General features: G+C 25.5%; 8 protein-coding genes across 8 annotated transcripts, besides 23 other annotated features; 4 read left to right on the plus strand and 4 right to left on the minus strand.

Moving 5' to 3' along the window:
• CMU_030660 (peptidase M16 inactive domain-containing protein) lies at positions 1–3,037 on the plus strand (the record flags this gene model as incomplete). The annotated part of the gene is made up of 1 exon (XM_002142881.1): positions 1–3,037. A coding segment is annotated over one exon (3,037 nt), but the record flags the coding sequence as incomplete, so codon positions are not given.
• Positions 344–367: a sequence feature (AT_rich).
• Positions 971–1,024: a sequence feature (AT_rich).
• Positions 1,105–1,126: a sequence feature (AT_rich).
• Positions 1,280–1,307: a sequence feature (AT_rich).
• Positions 2,347–2,375: a sequence feature (AT_rich).
• A 293-nt stretch (positions 3,038–3,330) lies between the features above and the next one.
• Positions 3,331–3,373: a sequence feature (AT_rich).
• A 224-nt stretch (positions 3,374–3,597) lies between these two features.
• Positions 3,598–3,629: a sequence feature (AT_rich).
• A 294-nt stretch (positions 3,630–3,923) lies between these two features.
• Positions 3,924–3,990: a sequence feature (AT_rich).
• Positions 3,991–4,238: 248 nt separating this feature from the next.
• Positions 4,239–4,294: a sequence feature (AT_rich).
• Positions 4,295–4,589: 295 nt separating this feature from the next.
• CMU_030670 (DNA polymerase family protein) lies at positions 4,590–9,278 on the plus strand (the record flags this gene model as incomplete). Its single annotated transcript, XM_002142882.1, has 1 exon — positions 4,590–9,278. One exon carries the CDS (start codon positions 4,590–4,592, stop codon positions 9,276–9,278), a length of 4,689 nt encoding a protein of 1,562 aa, XP_002142918.1.
• Positions 9,279–9,539: 261 nt separating this feature from the next.
• Positions 9,540–9,636: a sequence feature (AT_rich).
• On the minus strand, positions 9,593–10,234 carry CMU_030680 (uncharacterized protein; the record flags this gene model as incomplete). The annotated part of the gene is made up of 1 exon (XM_002142883.1): positions 9,593–10,234. One exon carries the CDS (start codon positions 10,232–10,234, stop codon positions 9,593–9,595), a length of 642 nt encoding a protein of 213 aa, XP_002142919.1.
• Positions 10,235–10,314: 80 nt separating this feature from the next.
• Positions 10,315–12,774, minus strand: CMU_030690 (protein kinase domain-containing protein; the record flags this gene model as incomplete). The annotated part of the gene is made up of 1 exon (XM_002142884.1): positions 10,315–12,774. One exon carries the CDS (start codon positions 12,772–12,774, stop codon positions 10,315–10,317), a length of 2,460 nt encoding a protein of 819 aa, XP_002142920.1.
• Positions 12,775–13,471: 697 nt separating this feature from the next.
• Positions 13,472–13,511: a sequence feature (AT_rich).
• A 9-nt stretch (positions 13,512–13,520) lies between these two features.
• On the minus strand, positions 13,521–14,126 carry CMU_030700 (DNA-directed RNA polymerase II subunit RPB4, putative; the record flags this gene model as incomplete). Its single annotated transcript, XM_002142885.1, has 4 exons — positions 13,521–13,610; positions 13,689–13,773; positions 13,831–14,005; positions 14,084–14,126. 4 exons carry the CDS (start codon positions 14,124–14,126, stop codon positions 13,521–13,523), a joined length of 393 nt encoding a protein of 130 aa, XP_002142921.1.
• Positions 13,612–13,649: a sequence feature (AT_rich).
• Positions 14,127–14,130: 4 nt separating the features above from the next.
• Positions 14,131–14,180: a sequence feature (AT_rich).
• Positions 14,181–14,319: 139 nt separating this feature from the next.
• On the plus strand, positions 14,320–15,632 carry CMU_030710 (serine/threonine protein phosphatase, putative; the record flags this gene model as incomplete). Its single annotated transcript, XM_002142886.1, has 2 exons — positions 14,320–14,325; positions 14,397–15,632. The coding sequence occupies 2 exons, from the start codon at positions 14,320–14,322 to the stop codon at positions 15,630–15,632; spliced, it is 1,242 nt and encodes a 413-aa protein (XP_002142922.1).
• Positions 15,200–15,233: a sequence feature (AT_rich).
• A 105-nt stretch (positions 15,633–15,737) lies between the features above and the next one.
• Positions 15,738–15,783: a sequence feature (AT_rich).
• A 16-nt stretch (positions 15,784–15,799) lies between these two features.
• Positions 15,800–17,704, minus strand: CMU_030720 (uncharacterized protein; the record flags this gene model as incomplete). The annotated part of the gene is made up of 1 exon (XM_002142887.1): positions 15,800–17,704. The coding sequence occupies one exon, from the start codon at positions 17,702–17,704 to the stop codon at positions 15,800–15,802; it is 1,905 nt and encodes a 634-aa protein (XP_002142923.1).
• Positions 15,802–15,843: a sequence feature (A-rich).
• Positions 16,681–16,774: a sequence feature (AT_rich).
• Positions 17,314–17,344: a sequence feature (AT_rich).
• A 368-nt stretch (positions 17,705–18,072) lies between the features above and the next one.
• Positions 18,073–18,115: a sequence feature (AT_rich).
• Positions 18,116–18,394: 279 nt separating this feature from the next.
• CMU_030730 (uncharacterized protein) lies at positions 18,395–18,871 on the plus strand (the record flags this gene model as incomplete). Its single annotated transcript, XM_002142888.1, has 1 exon — positions 18,395–18,871. The coding sequence occupies one exon, from the start codon at positions 18,395–18,397 to the stop codon at positions 18,869–18,871; it is 477 nt and encodes a 158-aa protein (XP_002142924.1).
• Positions 18,872–18,924: 53 nt separating this feature from the next.
• Positions 18,925–18,953: a sequence feature (AT_rich).
• A 29-nt stretch (positions 18,954–18,982) lies between these two features.
• Positions 18,983–19,084: a microsatellite.
• An 86-nt stretch (positions 19,085–19,170) lies between these two features.
• Positions 19,171–19,221: a sequence feature (AT_rich).
• A 132-nt stretch (positions 19,222–19,353) lies between these two features.
• Positions 19,354–19,508: part of a sequence feature (AT_rich) that runs on past the window's edge.

Here is a 19,508-nt window from a genome sequence, read left to right on the forward strand (position 1 = left end):
ATTTTTTAAATCACCTAGATTTAATGAATCATGTTTAGATAGAGAATTAAATGCAGTTGATAATGAATTTGGAGCACTTCTTAATTCAGATATATGGCGTATAGAACAAGTTCAAAGGTATTTATCAAATTCAACTCATGTTTATAATAAATTTATTGTTGGTAATAAGGAAACTTTAGAAATAAATCCAAAATTAATGGGAATTAATGTACGTGATGAATTAATAAGATTTTATACAAATTATTATAGTTCTAATATAATGAAGCTTGCAATTATTGGAAATGAATCTTTATCTAAACTTGAAGATATTGTAATAAAATACTTTTCAGATATTAAAGATAAGAATATAAAATTTATAAATATAAATGAAACAAATCCATTAAATACATTAATTGGTTATTTATTAAGAATAAAATCTATTAATGATCAAACTACATTATCAATAATATTTCCAATAACTTATCAAATACCTTTAAATGAATATGATCCATCTCATTATATATCTGAGATGTTAAATAGTAAAACAGAAGATAGTTTATTTGAATATCTAAAATTAAAAGGATGGGCTGATAGATTATCTATTGATTGTTCATCTTATAAATCTGGTTTTTCATATCTTTCAATTGATACTAATTTAACGAATGAGGGTAAAGATAATTTAATTCCAATTATTAATGCAATATTTTATACTGTAAAATTATTAAAAGAATCAAGATTAGATATTAATTTCTTTAAACAATTACAACAAATTACAGATATTGATTTTAAATATTCATCACAAAAATCTACTATATCATTAATTCATGATATAGTATATTATTCACAATATTATCAATGTAAACCTGAAGAGATACTTAAAGTTAACTATTTATTAAAAGAAATGAAGATTAATTATATAAAAGAGATTTTGGACTTATTAGAACCAAATAATATGTTTATTATTTTAAGCCAACCCAATTTTGATTCTTTGAAATATAATCAAATATTTAATAATGAAGTTATATTAAATAATACAAAATATAATGAAGGAATTAATGAAGAACAATATGAAGTATTTTTAAAAGAGAAATATTTTGGGACTGAATATAATTTACAAGAGATACCTAAATATTTTATTAATAAATTACATCATATTAATTCATCTGTAATATTAGATGGAATGGATATAAAATTACCATCTGATAATAAATATATACCAACAGATTTTACTATATATTATCCAATCATAAAACAACAGAAATATCCTATGACTTTATTTAATTCACTTCAAGAATTTGTCAAATATAATAGAATTAAAATATTTAATAGTCAACACGAATATAATGATTTAGATGTAACAGATAAAGTACCAGATATATTAAAATCTATATATTATATTCCAGCTCATAACATTCCTATCCCAAAAAGTTTAATAAATATAAGGTTAATATTTCCTAATATTAATAATATTAAAGATATCATTTCAGATGTTCCATATGAATTTATAAATAATCTATCAGAATATAAAATTGTAATTTTAACTCAATTACTTTCGTTATCACTGCAACTTTCACTAAGTTCAATATTAAGTCTTTCTAATAAGGTTGGAACTACAGTACTCATCAATAGTTTATTTTCATATAATTATAATGGAACACCATATGGTATGGAAATATTTATTGATGGCTTCTCTCATAAAATTCCATTAATATTATATGAATTTGCTTATAATTTAAACAATTCTAGTGAATTTATTAAAAAATATTTTGATCATGTATACGACTTTTTAGTGAAATCATTAAATAATAAAATATTGCACTCAAAGTCATATAAACAGTGTTTAATGTATAATTTTGGCATATTTACTAAGGAATATATTACACCAAATAAATTATTAGAAGAATTGAATAATGTAAAATATCAAGATATTATACATTTCTCAAAGATTATTTCTAATTATAGTAAACTCGAAGGTATTATTATAGGTAATTATACTCCAAGATATTCTATAACTATAATTAAGAAATTCCTTGAGATAATTGGAAATATAAATTATTCAAATCAAATTCCAGATATGAACTTCACATCTGATATTAATTTGTTAAAATATAGGGAAAAACAAAATTTAGATGAATTATCTAATAATACATTATTAAATAAAAGTGGTCAAATCGAAGAAAATATGAATACAAACCAAATAACAAATATATCTGCAAATATACATATGGAGAACCATTTATTAGATAATAATATATTAAATAGTACAAATGTTAAGAATACACTAATTTCAACTAAAACTTCAAATAACAAATTATCAAATTTTGTAAATATGTATGAAGTATTAGATATGTTTTCATTACCAGAGAGATATAAAAATTCTTATTATTTTAATAAATGTACTGATCCTGAAGATATTAATAGTGCTGTAACATTAACATTACCTATTCCCGAATATACAGAAACAAATATGTCATTACTAACTTTAGTTCATATCTTATTTAATGAAAAATTTTTCAGTGATTTACGTACAAAACAACAATTAGGTTATATTGTTAATTCTAGTCCTAGTAATGTTGGAGATCAAGTATTATGCTATATATTTATTATCCAATCATCTCAATATGATGTAAAGTATATTACAGAGAGAATTCTTGATTTTCATGAAAATAAATTTAATATTCATAATATTGATATAGAATCTTTCGAATTGGCTAGAAAGTCAATTATATCTCAATTGAAAATACCTCCAAGATCTTTAGGAAATTTAGGAAAAATGTATGTATCTGAAATTGTAATGAAGAGATTTAATTTTAACTGGAAAGAAATAAGAATCAATTATCTGCAGAATTTAAAATATGAGGAATTTATTGAATGGTTTAATAAAACATTTTCAAACTCTCCAAAATTAATAACAACAGTTCAATCACAAAATATAAGTGAGGAAAAATTATCTATTGATGAAATTGAAAATTATATACCAAATGGTTTTATAAAATTAAATGATACACAAGAATTATTTAAACTAGAAAATATCAAAACATTTAAATTAACAGAATAAGTTTTTCTTCTTTTTTTATATATTCATATTATTAAAGTTGTCGCTTCATTATATTACAATTTAGTATAAATATATCCTAATCAGAATTACAACTAATTCTAATTTATGTCAAGTTTTTTACCTAAGATAGTTCTAATTTAAATATAGATCATATAATAATCAACTACTAAATAATGAAAGGGAGTTTATGAAAATTGTACTGAAAAATGTTAAGTTTTTATTTTAAATTAACTAGTGAAAATACCTAATAGCAAAAATATATACATTTAAAGGATATAGATTAAATTCTTAACAAAAATATTATTAAAAGTCTTTGAATAAATTTAAATAATTATTCTGAAGTTGATAATTATCTTATTATAAGGAGATATCATATTCACCTACAACTAATAGAAGTTACAACTTGTTTTTATTTATATCATTCTTATTTTATGTTAGCAGGTATCTAGTTCTAAGTAATATTTTTTTGAAAATATTTCTACTTTCATACTAATAAATAAAAACAATTTTTCGTTCAATATTAAATAATCTGAATCAGGAATAATGATTTCCAAATGGTCTTATATAAAAGTATATTTTTATTTAAAATAATGTCTCTACAAAATATTTCTGGAATTAATTGGAAGATTAAACTAACATCTAACTTTTAAAAGGTTTATTTGAATAAATGAAAGTATTCAATAAATAGATATTTAACTCCCTGAGTTATATTTGAGGATATATTATTAGATATTTTAATATCTAAGGCAACTATTGAATTTTTATATCTCAAATATTAAAGATAAATTTAAATATCCTCTTGTAAGATTAATGAACATTAAGGGCTCTCTATTAAGAAGAGTTAATTCTTGATATAAAGTGAGATTGGATATACTTATCCTAAAACTATTAATATTAAGTTATTCAATAGATTTATTAGTTAAATTCTAATTTATTCTTTAATTTAAAATTTAGTATTCTGTATTGCAATTTATCTTATGTAATCACTACAAAACCCTACAATCAATAAATTATAACAATTAAATTAAAGTTTGTAGTATATCTTAGATATTTTCTGATAAAAAGTTTACTAAAGAGATTCAATTTATCTAAACATTTTGTAGTTAAAATATAATTTCAGGGTGATAGATAATTCTGTAAGTGCATCAACGTGGCATTGCAATTACAGTATTAGCTATAGTAGATTATTTTATAGATCTTGAATATAATTGAATAAATAAAAAATAATAATATAAATATATTATTAAATTAAATATACTAAAAGTAGAAAGTTTAATCTATATCTATAAATAGTAATACTTTTACTCCATAAGTATTCTGATGTTAGAATATATTGAGAAATAGTTTACAGAATCCACTTTTTTTCTCTATAGCAAGTGTTGTAACTGGTATACTCTGCAATAGTTAGTATATAACTTTTAAGTAATAAGTTTTATTCAAGCGTGGCGCTGAGATTAAGCTGTAACTGAGCATGCTCGTTATAGAATAAGTGTGGGTAGCAATATTAAAGATTTGTCATTAATAAGAAATTAGTATTTATGTAACTTTAATAATGCGTAATAGGACTAAAAATAGTACGGCAGAGGCTTTATCAACTTTAAGAAAAGTGAGGGAGGGAAAGATTAGAGCTATTGATGTATACTTAGTAGAGAATGAGAAGATTTATGATGAAGTAGATGAAATAGAGTATCAAAAAATTTGTGAAGAAAGGCGTAAGAGTGATTTTGTAGTCGATGATGATGGAATTGGATATCAAGATGATGGTCATGATTTATTAGATAATTACTATCACATACCTGAGCAAGATTATAAACAAAATAGAATTGATGAGAAAAAAAAACGTAGAAAGAATTATGAAGACTATAAAATTACAGAACAATCAATATTCAAGCAATTTCAGGATATATCTATATTTACTAATAAAAATATATCTAGCAATAAGAGTAGTAGTATAAATCCTTGTAAAACTGATGATATACTGAATACATTAGAGTCTTTTGAAGCAGAATTAGAAATTGAAGAGTTGGAAAATATACCAAATGACTCCAATGATATAGATAAAAAAATAAGATATGATTTGGAAATATTAAAAGTAGAGGATGATGTGAAAACACCACTAGATACGAGTCTACAAGGTGATGACAAGTCTATTAAAATAAAGTGTTCAGAAGAACAAAATAATCAGCACAAATTGATTAAGGAGGACAAGGAATATGGTAAATTAAATGATGAAACTATAGAAAAAGAATTTGATACTTTCAACTTAGATTATAATTTAGTAATGCCTGAATCAGACGATACAAAGCATGAAAATGACAGTATTATAGATAATTCAAATACAGAAACTTTTTTAGTGCAAGAAAAGATTTCATTTATGAGTTTTAGAGATAATAAATCAAATGAAATGGTTAATATAATACCAATAGAAGATGTGAATGAATGTCTGAGTTTTTATATTGTGGATATTGCAGAAGATTTCAATTCAGGCGAGATATATTTATTTGGTAAAATATTTACTCAGAATTTGAGTAATATGAGTAATGAGCAAATGGAACTTAATGAAAGTGCTTGTATTATTATCCAAAATACTTATAGATCATTGTATATATACCCTAAAGATGCATATCCAGAACATCCAAATCCAGTGGATATATGTCAGTCAGTAGCAAAGGAAATGATTTCAATAAGGAAGAAGTACAATATCCCCCAAATAAAGATGAAACCTGTTATAAGAAATTTTGCTTTTACTCAATCTGGAGTAAAGTACGGTCCAAACCAGCCATTTCTTAAAGTATTATACCCTAGTAAAAATCCCAATTTACCAAATAATATAAAGGGTGAAACATTTTCTCACATATTTGGTTTAAATAAATCCTTAGTAGAAAATTTTATTATTAAAAGAAGAATAAAAGGACCTTCTTGGTTAAAAATAATGAAACCCTATAAAGTTGTATCAGTTGGAGATGGTCGAAGGTCTCAATGCAAGGTTGAGATCCATGTATCCACCTGGAAAAATATTAGAATATGGAATGCTCTAATTAGTAAGAAATTACTGATCAATAAAAATACTGAGATATTGGATGATTGTAATGTGGACTCGAAAGCTATTAGTAATAATTTAAATGATATTAATGGAGACGATAGTACAACAAATTATGATGATGGCCCTATTCCTAATTCACCTCCCTTGACATTAGTATCAATAAAAGTTCAATGTGGTAGACAAGGGAACTCTACAGTATCAGAGATTTATAGTATATCAATAGTTGCTTTAAGAAATCAGAATATAGATGAATTATGTTGGGATGAATTTAATGTTGATAATATTTTGCAAAATAAATCCTGTAAACATTATTGTATATATCCCTGGGTTGGGATAAGAAGATATAATATAAATACTCCATTTCCTATTAATGTTGAAGAGTACATGAATAAATCAGGGATATATTACTATTCCTCTGAAAAGTCTTTATTATTAGCTTTTGTAATGGCAATTTCTCAACTAGACCCAGATATTATTATAGGTCATAATATATGGAATGAGCATTTGGATATTCTATGTAATAGATTGTTAACTTTGAATACCCCTAATATTTGGAAATTAGGAAAATTGAATGTATTTGGATCTTCTTTAGGTAGCTCTTTTAAACAGTCATTGCAAAAGTTACCTTCTGGAATTAAAAGAATACAAGCATTATTGACTGGACGTCTTATTTGTGATACTTGTTTATCTAGCAGAGAATTTCTTAAAAGTAGAACAAATTATCAATTGCATTCTATTTGTATGGATATATTTCCTAATGATGTGAAGCTTCATTCTGCACTTGAAGGATCTAATCAAATTATTGATTTATATAAATCTGTCTATTCATCAATAGAGACAATTCATAAATCTATTTGTAGGAATTTTTATGAAGCTTTAGGAGTTTTAAAATTACTATTTCATTTACAGGTACTACCATTAACAAGAGAATTAACAAATATAGCAGGATTTCTTTGGTCTAAGAGTTTACTTAACCTTCGAGCTGAGCGTAATGAATATCTCTTATTACATGAATTCCACCAAGCTAAATTTGTTACTCCAGATAAAATTACTAAGATTTCATCTTATAACAAGAGCCAGTCTCAAAGACTTCATGAAGATACAGATACTCCAGAAGCAGAGGATGAAATATCATATACAGGGGGGCTTGTACTTGAACCTCTTATAGGTTTATATGACAGATTTGTAATTCTTCTAGATTTTAACTCTTTATATCCTTCTATCATCCAAGAATTTAATATATGTTTTACTAAGAGAAATATTGGAAAAATAAGCAATATTGATGATATAACAAAGAAAAGTCAGGAAGTAAGTAATCTAAACTCAGAAGCAGAAATATATTCAGATGAAAATATTTTTGAGTATCAGGGAGATATTAAAGATTCACTAATGAATAACTTTGGGACCTTAAAATTTGATAAAATTATTTTACCAGGTATTCTAGAAAGTCTTGTTAGAAGAAGAAAACATATCAAGGATATTTTAAAGAATTTAAATAGTACAAGTCCATCCAGGAGATTACAATTGGAAATAAGACAATTAGCTTTGAAACTTACAGCTAACTCACTTTATGGTTGTCTCGGATACAAAAATTCAAGGTTTTATGCAAGGGATTTGGCTTCAACAATTACACTATATGGTCGCCAAATTCTCCAAAGTGCTAAAAATAAAGTTGAAGATGAACTTAAATTACAAGTTATATATGGGGATACTGATAGTATAATGGTAAATACAGGCATACTGGATGAGGGGGATGGATATGGCTATCAACAAGTTTTGAAATTGGCAAATCAGATAAAACAGTCAATTAATAAGGACTATAAAAAACTTGAAATAGATCTTGATGATGTTTTACAACGTCTACTTCTTCTTAAGAAAAAGAAGTATGCCTGTGTAAAGGTATTAGATTATTATAAAAGACAATTTAAACTAGAATATAAAGGTTTAGATTTAGTTCGGAGAGATTGGTCAAAATTAACTAGGGATATATCGAAAGCTATATTAAATTCAATATTTTCAAACAAGCCAATTGAAGAAGTAATTTTAGATATCTTAACACTGTTAGAGGATCTTAATGAAAAATTAAATAATAAAACAATTGAAGCTGATTATTTCATAATTACTAAAGCATTAAATAAACTTCCTCAATATTATTCAGATCCCTTTCAACTACCTCACGTTATTGTAGCTAAAAGATTGATTAATTCTGGACATCCTATTAGACCAGGGACTGAGATATCATATATTATATGTATGGAAGAACTTCCAAATCTTGAGATTAGCCAGAATTCTAATAAACCTCAATCAGGATCATCTTTAGGGAGAAGGGCATACTCTTTAGATGAAGTTAAACAACAAAATTTAGAAATTGATATTGAATGGTATAAGAGCCAACAATTACTGCCTCCAATATCACGTCTTTGTGCCCCAATTCCTGGTTTAGAAATATATAGATTAGCTTCTTGCTTAGGTTTAGACTCCAAGTATTTTTATGAAATTGTTCATAAAGAAGAAAATGATCAACACCAAGATCCATTCCTTCCTTTCCAATGGAAAAAATCTCCTGAAAATTATGATTCAGTTCCAATATTGGCTTCTTTACCTTGTTTATTCTGTCGTAAGAATGGTAATGACGAGTCACAAATGATCATTAATTGCCTAAAAGAAAATTTATGGACTTGTAATGTTTGTTCAAATAAATATCCACTGGAATATCTCACAAACTGGTTAAATAATCACCTTAGATCACTCACTTTAGGTTGTTATTCTGCATTTTGTGGAACTTGTAAAGAGTGCAACATTTCTACTAGACGTATACTATTAAGTAATGGATATAACTGTCCACAGTTGCATTGCAAGTCTAAGAATTCTCTAAACTGTGAAGTATCTCCTCATAGAATCTGGCTATATTTAGATCATTGGCTGTACTGGTTAAATTTGAATATTTTAAATAATTCAAAGACAACTTCTAATTCTCTTGTAAATAATCATGAATATACAAATTCTTACCTAAAAGATATTATAAACAAATTTATGAATATGAATAGATATAACAATATTCCTGTTTATGATATATTTCAGATAGTTTTGAATAAGAGAAAATATACTAATAGATCTTATAATTTTGAGGAGCAAAGTCAATATTTAACGAAATTGTGGAGTATTAGTCAAATTCCGGATATTAGCACTTCAAACTAAAGTGTACATTTATTTATAGATTTATATTTAGATAATATAAACTATTAGTTATACATATCTTGGAACTCAAAAATATTCAATTTATTAGTTAACCTTTGTTTATTTATCCAGGTTTAATATATCAATGACTGGTTAATTTATATAATCAAAGTGTTTCCTAATATACTACAAACCTGACAAAGTATGCCTTAACTAGAAACAATCTTCAATTTTCTAGTAATTAATAAATACTGTTATAATTTATATATCTTATGTATTCGGTATTATAAAAAAAAATTTATATTATATATCAAGGATTCATAAAAAAATAATTTTTATTTCTTTGTTGAAGTTATAATTATAATAATAATCAAAATAACAACAGCTACTGTTAATATTCCACACAATATACGGACACAAAAATCTGTAGCTGCATCTCTAGCAATAGCACGAATAGTTATTTTGGCTCTGTTCAAGTTATAATCAACATCACCTAAACCTGCTCTTATCTTTTCTAATTGTTCCTCTTGAATATGTATTTTACTCAAAGCTTCATCACCTAACTTTTCAGTTTCTACGATCTTTTTCTTCATTCTAGTTACTGAGTTACTAGATAACTTCAAGAATGCATTTCCTTTTTCTACTAGTGATAGGTCACTATGTACCACTTCTTCACTTTCGTCCTGATAACTTGGGACCTTAGTCAATGAACTAAGATACTCCTTATCTCTAAGGGTCATTTCAATAAAGCTAATCTTATCCATGCGAGACTTCAGGATATCTTCCACTTTTGCCTTAGTTTCAATTTTATCGATATTTCTTAAATTTGTTCTAATGCCTTCAAGCATATCCTTTATACTTTGTGAATAATATGTCACTGTAGAGTCACCATATCTCTTAGTTGCTGCTAAACCATGATAACTAGCTATTAATGAGTCCAAGCGTGAAATTTCATTAAAAATATTATCAGTTAACATGGAATAATGTTGGTTAGTTCCTTTTTTTTCAATACTGTTTTTGGTACCTGAATTTGGAGCATGGAATCCACCCGCCTACTTCATGCTGCAAGGAAGCTTTGTAACTTTGTATATACTGAGCTCTCAGTCTGGCTAATTATATGTGTCAATTCTTCTGCAATATAACGAAAATCAGGTCTTCTCCTCCAATCATGATTTAATATAGACTTTAATAGATCACATAAACGTTTGGGTACATTATATGGGATCTGTAAAATATTAAGACCTGCTGCATTGGTTACCATTGCTAGCCCAGCATTCATTCCTTCATATGATATAGTTTCAGATAATATTTCCCACAAAGTAATCCCAAATGACCATACATCACTCTGCTCATAGAATCCTTCACCTCTCAAAACCTCAGGTGCAGCATAATAAACATTTCCAAATAAAGAAATAGTTGATCTAGAATCATTATCTGATATTGGTACAGCTATGCCAAAATCCCCAACTTTACCTCTGGAAACTCCATTTATATTAGATATAAAATAGTTACTTAGCTTAAGATCTCTATGAAGAATCCCACAATTATGAACATGTGTCATTCCCCAAGCTATATCTTTTAGCCAAGATAATAACTGTATCCTGTCAACATATTTATTTCTTATACAATTCACACTACTAAACTTATTTCTAAATACGTATTTATCCATACTTCCTCCTTCACAATATTCTAAAAGTAAAGATTCATAACCAGCACCTACCTGACTAGTACCATAGCACTTTACTATGTTAGGATGTGATTGGAGCATAAAAAGTATTTTACCTTCCCAATCTCTTTGTTTAACTGGAGTTGGTAAGTACCTGTATAAGTTCAAACCCATTATCTGACTTCCTCTATATTTGTATAAATACTGCTGGGGAAAATTGGATGAATGATGTGGTGGAGTACCTGTAATGGTATGTGTAGGTGGCTTGAGCTTTTTATCTTTATCATATTGAATTATAGATTCTAAAGAAGAATTAATTGAATCACTAACATTATTAGTGCTAGTATCAAAGCTATCATAGAATTTTGTATTAAATGCAAATATTTTACAAACTATTGGAGTTCTATTTAGAAAACCTTTCCTTACAAATCCATAAGCTCCCTCACCAAGATGTTGTCCCAGTTTTATCATAAATGCAGGAATATATGGTAAGTATATTGTTCCTAATTTACGTCTGTTAACAGGTAATAGTGGATCTGAAGGATCTATTGAATTCCACAATTGTTTAAATAAACTTATAATAAATCTCCTTGAATAAGCATTTGTAACTCCAATCTGTATTAGGTCACAGTGTGAAATCCTTGAAATATCAGATCCTCTTATATGATGCCTCTGAATAAGTAAAGCTTCATTTATAAGACCAACAGAAGCTAAGAAACGTGTTAAAGTGCCTCTACTCCAATGGAAGCATTCAGATGCTGTCAGTGGTAATGGGTATAAATTATTAACTTTGAAATTATCTGTATTTTGTGATGATTTCCTAGATTCTGATGTTGTTCTACTTAAAACTTCATTAGAAAAATCTTGGAAATATCCAAGACAATCAAGCTCATCTACAGTAGGAGAACTATAAAGAGTTTCAGGAAATGTTGCACCTCTTCTATAAATATACTTTAAATCCATATCATTCTTCCTTTTATTCTCTGGTATTAACATATTTTTCTTTTTATTTGAATCCGACTCATAACTAGGTAAAATAGAATAATTTAGTGTCTTTATTTTCCTAGATCTTCTCTTTATAATTGGAGTATTTGATATATCTACAGGTATACCCCCAATTAATAATTTTGGGATTTTTGAGTCATCTATTACATTATTAGATATTTTATAAAACTCTTTAGATTCTTCTTTAGCTATCAAGGTATCGTCTTCATAAGTTGTTTTATCATGTAATTCCAAAAATTCAAAAAAAGGATTCTCTCTACATATTTCGCTATCATCTGATATAATTTTTGCCTCTTTACCAGCTAATATAAACACTTTTGGATTCCTCTTTATACCTCTAAAACCCATTTCAACCATTGAAACGTGATAGCATATATACCAACTATAAGCAATATCATAATTCCACATGCCTTCATAAATTATTTTCTGCATATCAGCTAGTATACCCCAGCCATGTCTTTTATTATCTATTGTTTCACCATAATAGTAATAGATTTTCTGTCCCTTAAGTCTACTTATAATAGGATCAATACCACTTGTTAAGATAATATTTCTATATTGCCTCTTTATACCTTTGTATTTATTTCTGCGAGTAATGTTTAATTTCTCAGTATCTCTGTTATAACTATCAGCTTCTATTTCTATACCTCCTGTATCAAAGACAATCATTGCCTTATATTTCGTAGATAAAGTGGTAGAAATCCCCTTAGATTCTAACTCATATAAAGGATCAAATGAACTATTTGCATTATTATTTAGATTTAGAGTCTTTAATCTTCTATCTGTACGTGAAGTTTCAATATGAGACAAACCTTTAATGGATATAGGATCTCCTAATGTTTTCATTGATAGCTTTACTAACAAATCCCTATTCAAACAGTGAAAAATTCCCTAAAGTTCAATTCTAATAAATTTCGAATTATTTATACCTATTACTTTTACCTAATTTGCGATTCACGTGTATCGATGCACTAATATTTTGTATCATATAAAGCGCGATTTTAAATATATAAAACGTTATTTGTGTCTTTAATCTTAGTAGTTATATTTTAAGTAACTGGAAATTATATAAGTAGCTCTGGATACATTATTAGTTATTAATTAAGGTTAATATTAAGTTGTATTCTAAATTTGATTATATTATCAAGAATGATTAGAACTACTTTCTTATTAAAGATGATAGTATTAATCCGTTTTGGATATCTCTCATCTTAAAGATATTTTCTTGAGCTTGAATAATTAAGCAATGCTTGCGGTCATAGTTACTCTGACTTGATAATATTGCAATATTAATAGTTTGGAATCTGTGAGGTTCTATATTACTTTTCATTACAATAAAGTAACACCACTATTCTTTATAATATAAAGATATATAATTATAGTTGAATTTATCAATTAAATTGCTTAATCATATACACTTATTAAGGACGCTAATTCTCCTATAATTATGTAATTGTATTATATATAGAAATGTATGAAACTCCCTATAGCTTAATAGTACATAGAAATAATTGGTAAAGAGTTATAATGTCAAATATCAAACATAAATATAATTAATTTATTAAATTGTATTAATATTTATACCACATATTTCAATATGAATATGTTCTATGACTTTCCAAATGAGCCAAAATACGTTCAATTTCATCATCTGGAAGTCTTGCTAAGGATGGTATAAGTGCCTAATTTTTAATTAAAAAAAAAGTTAATATTCTTAATAAGTAAACTGCTTATAATAGATATTATGTTAATTTACTTACCTTTGTTTCATCAGGTGTTTTAGGTAAAAGATTAACTAAACATGAAATCTCATATTCATGAAGTTCCTTATTTTCATCCAATGCCCTATAATAGAAAAATTAATTTGATTATCTCCTTATAAATATGTTTATATCAACATACTCTCTAAGTAACATTACTGAGGCTCTATTTTTAATTTTACCAAATTTTGTAGCATATTGATGTGATGATTTCATTAGATTATGAGCTTCGCCTGATTTCATTGGGTGTAATCTTAGGCGATCCTCTAATAAAAGACGGAGTTCACACAAATTTAGACATTTAGCTCCCTTCAATTCTAAGATTAAATTTGTTAGAATTTAGATGTGCCTTATTAGATAATAATAATTAAATCTTGTATATTTTCTTTACTTACTTTTTCCAAATTCAAGTTTATCCACATCTACATTATCTTCCATTTAGAAATAAAATAATATAACAGTAAATATATACAAAATCTAATTAATTTTTTACTTCTTAAAAAGAAATTGGGGATTTCTACTTAATTTTAGAGAACTCATAGTATTGTAGAATTGGGATTTTCTAGAGTTTTGTGCTTAGCGCCAATGATGCTATCAAAATTTAGTTGTTAAAACTCTTGCCAATAACTAAATGAAGGTTAGTTTTTTTAAATATATTGTAGATTATTAAGGCAGGGAACTTAGTTTTATATTTCGTCTCTTTTATAGATTGCTGTACAAGGATGTTGTCATGGAGAATTAAATAGGTTATATGAAAGTATAGAGAGAATGCAAAATGATACTGGAAATAAAGTAGATCTTATTATATGTTGTGGTGATTTTCATACAATTAGAAATAATGATGATCTTCAAAATATGGCTATAAAATCTCATAAAGCTCATCTTGGAGATTTTTCTGACTATTATAATGGAAATAAAATAGCTCCAATTCTAACAGTATTTGTAGGTGGTAACCATGAAGTTCCAGATGTTCTAATTCCATTATACTTTGGTGGTTGGGTAGCTCCAAATATATTTTATCTTGGATATACAGGTGTTATTAAAATTGGTGGAATACGTATTGCTGGAATATCTGGTATATATAAAGATTATGATTTTTATCGTGGATATTATGAAGAACCTCCATTTTCAGAATCAAGTAAGAGAAGCTGGTATCATATCAGATGGTATGAAATGCAGAAATTGATGCTATTAGATAATTCTGAAGGATCATGTGTAGATATTATGATATCCCATGATTGGCCAAATGGGATTGAGAGATTTGGAAATCTCAGGTATCTTCTTAAGCGTAAACCTTTTTTTAAAGATGACATAGAAAATGGAAACTTCGGAATACGTGGTTGTATGGATATTATGATGCATCTGAAACCAAAATATTGGTTTTCTGGTCATCATCATTGCTATTTTGAAGCTTCTATTCCAATTAAAGAATCAATTTCTAGTTCAAGCAAACAAAACACCATAGAATTTAGAGCTATTGACAAATTTAAACCTTTTGGATGCTCTATAAGATATTTTAATATTTTTTGTAATAATAAAATAAATGATAATGAAACAAAAGAACTCAAAATTGAATTTGATATTGAATGGTTATCAATACAAAGATGTTCTCTGAAAAATTATCCAAAAGGTAACTTCAAAATTTTAAATAATGAAGTATTAAATTTACAAAAACCCTCAATTGATGATAGAATTTTTATTGATGAGTACTTAAAAAAATTAAATCAACAAGATATATCAGAAAATAATGAAGATATAGATGAATTATCTGAAGAATCTATTCAATGGAATTTTAAAACAAGTACTAATATTAATAATTTGATTTATAAAGATAGGAAATATATTCAGTGGCCTCATTGGGATTCTACAAAAGGTAATTATAAGGATTATAAAGCTCAAAGAAATTTTATTTTAGATATTATTGGTCATAAAGATATATTGTAGAAATATATTGTAATATATATAAAACTTTCTATTATACTAAAGAGATTATTAAGATTAACAAGGATATTTATATTTAAAGTATTTCTATATATTTTACTTGTTCAGAAAATAATATATCAATTTATAAAAAAAAAAAGAAGTTAAATATTTTGTACTCTAATATATATCTAATAAATATAAAAAATAAATAAAACTAAGGATAACAATAAAATTTTATAATTAAATGTAATCTTCAAATTTGATATAGAGGATGACTCTTTTACTTGAAGTAAATCCATTGTATATGGCGTATCTGCTGCTATCATTGAAATATCATGAGAATTTGGATTCCCAGATACCATGAACGTATAATTAATAGAATCTGAATAATTTACTTTAGTATTGTTATCAGAATTATTTCCTTTTAAATTAATATGTTCTAATTTTGAGTTATTATTTGAATATATATAATTATCAGATAAATCTGTTTGATTTTGAATTCCAGCAAATAATGTATTGTGTATTTCATGATCAAAATTCTTCTTAATTTTCCCAAACTGGTCAATACTTGTTTTACCCATTGAATTTCCCATATAAAAAATATTACTATTATTACTATTATTTCTCTTAATATTTCTTGATAATATTTCATTAGGTATTTCATCATTAACACTTTTTATATCTAAAGAAATATTACTATTAATACCAAATTCTAATTTTTTTTTATCATTATTATATGATTCTATTCTTAAATACTTAACAATTCTATTAGATAAATCTGTAATGTCAGTAAGATTATCATTTTTTACTTGATAATAAAAATTCAAATCAATCATTGGATCAGGTAAAATTGTCAATATCTCAATAATAATCGTCTTTAAACATAAAATTGGTATTAAAACCAAATTAGAAATAAAAGTATGTCCACTAGGATCAGAAATAGCTGACATTAAGAGTGTTTCCAATCTTTTTAAATCAAGCTTTGTTATATCTATCTTATCATTCGTAATCTTATATATTGGAAATGATCTTATACACTTTGTAGTATATCTCCTCCAATCTTTATCAGATTTTATTTTTTGTATAATATTTTGAATATCATCTATCATTAATTTTGAATATTTATTATTATTAGATATTTGGAAATTCAAATTATTTTTTAACATATTTGAAAATCTTGCTATTTTTGAATGTTTCTTAATCCATGTATTTTGTTTAGAACTAAGATTTTCCATAATAACTTTATCTCCTATATTAATCATATTATTTATATCATAATTTGATCTTTTAAATCTATCAGATAATACTGATAAAATCCATTCATTATGATAATCAATACATTTCTCAATATTATCACCTAATATTGTTTCTATTTTATTTCCAAATTTCCCTAATTTTTCAAAATATAAATTATATTGAGGTAATAATATTTTCATTAAATTATTCATAGAATTTGGATGTATTTGAATAACTTTTAAATTTCCGGTTGAAAGTATAAGTTGAGAAATAGATATATCACAAATTCCACAAAATAAACTTGTTAAATATTTTACAAAAGCCTCTTGAGCCATAACAAGTACACCATTCTTTAAAAACATATTTATCATATCAGAAGATAATTTTTCTAATTTCTGTAATAATTTTGATTCCAATTCATAAGATTTTTTTAAATTTCCCATTATAAATGATGGAAAATTATCAGTTTTATTTTTTAATATTTTTTCTAATATTATCTCTATCCTATTATTTAATTGATTATCTCTACCAATTAAAATATTATTTGTTAAATTACCAGATGCTACTGCAGCTATTATACATTCAATATTTTTAATTGAATCTGCCATTAAAGATTCATATTTTCCATTACAACAGGTGGCAAATAATTTATTTGACTTATTTTTACATAAACCACTTTTCTCGTATTTAGATAATAATAATGCTGAACAATCTTTTATTATATCATTAACATATAAATTATATATAGGAAATGATTCCTGAGTTTCTTGTATATTATTAACTAGCATTATTGCATCAGAACATGTATTTAGTTCTACCTCAGTTGTTAAATTACTATATTCAGGTTCTAATTTCATTTTATCATTTTCTAATTTAAAACCTTTTATCATACACAAATAATAAAGTAGGTAAATATTAAAAGAGGTTAGTAATATCATTATTACTTATATTAGTAAATATTAAATCAGACTATTTCTGTATTTGTCTGCTTGCATACATATAACGCGCCTGTGTACCAAGTATTCTTCATTTCACTTTTCTATTCTTTATTCAAACTTTTAGAAATAATTATGATGGAATTGTTAAATAAAAAGAGTCATTAAAGTCAATAAAGAGTCAAAAACTCCCAAAGTCTTCTATTTAAAAAGTTATAGTTTGATGCACACATCCTAAGACGTGTCTTAATATTAAGGTGGGCCCTCCAAAATATCAACATAATTCATAGTATAATAAAAATACTTAAAATAAATTTGAAATATATATATTTAGTTATAGACAATATAGTTCTATTGTTATTAAAAAAAAAAGAAAAAGATTTGAAAGAATAATAAATAATAACATCTTTAAATATGGCATGCCGCGCGCGCCACATGTTTTTTTCCACACAAATATTGGCAATGTTGGCTATTGAGGGGTAGTTTTGTATCACCAGTATTTTTTTTTCACTGCTATTTAGAAAAAAAATAAAATCAAACTTTAAATATTACTAATTTTTTGAAATTTCAGCATTTGATTATGTAATTTGGCTATCTTTGGTAATAAGAAGTATGAGTTTTACTGAGGAAGAGAGATCTGAGTGTGTTACCACACCGCGTTGCTCAAAATTTAAAAGCGATGACATGTGGATACATGCTCCTGATGCAAGGCGAGCTACTAAGATGCTCATATTCTATGATGAAGAAGATATTGATTGTGTGGATGATTTTTGTACATCTAACACAACTTTTACTTCATTAAATATAGATGACGTTTCTACTCCGAAAATTGAAAAAAAAACTGTAATTGACTGTAGGCCTAGTATATTGAGTACTGCAGATGCACATAGATTATCAATTGATGATGAAGATTATGAAGGGGATATATTTGATGACAATATAAACTATGCAGTTCGGCATAACTGTATTTCACCAGAATTAACGAAAAAGATAAAGTGCCCGATTACAATAAATAAAAGAAGGCGAGATTCTTATGGTGATTCACTTGAACTCGCTTCAATTATGCGTAAGATATTAAAGATATCTTAATTCCTCTTTATCTTAATAATAGAAAAAAATATAAGTTGTGGGAAAAATCTCACTTAAATAATTATTTATTTATTCAATTATTCTCTAAATTCTAATCTTTATTGTAAACTAATATATTATTGTCTTATATTACTAATTTATTAAATTGGATTAGAGGATAAGATTAGATTTTATAATATTATAAATATAATTTACAAGATCATAACATATTATTATTGATATAAAGGAATCAAAATTAGTATTCAACATCTTTTTAAATAATTCAATCAAGGTTATAAACAATTGAAATAACCTTAACCTTAAATTTATCTTAAAAAAATAGAATATAAAATACAATATATGTATATATAGATCATTTTACAGTATTCATTTGAATTATATTAAACTTAAAGTCATAAACTAGTTCATTAATTGTATATATTTAAATTAATTCTTTACAATTTCTTAGTTGAGAACTATTTTAAATGAATATTTACTAAACGAATTATTTTATTATACTTATTAGTAAATATATATTAGATTACTAAGTTAATATATACATTATTATTAAATAACATCTAAAAGTTTGTATTGATTTAATAAATTATCAAAATTATAAGATATTTTATAACATTGAATATTATTTATTTATTATTTG

Source organism: Cryptosporidium muris, genomic scaffold (assembly GCF_000006515.1).
Source record: "Cryptosporidium muris RN66 scf_1106632373437 genomic scaffold, whole genome shotgun sequence".
NCBI classification, from domain to species: Eukaryota; Apicomplexa; class Conoidasida; order Eucoccidiorida; family Cryptosporidiidae; genus Cryptosporidium; species Cryptosporidium muris.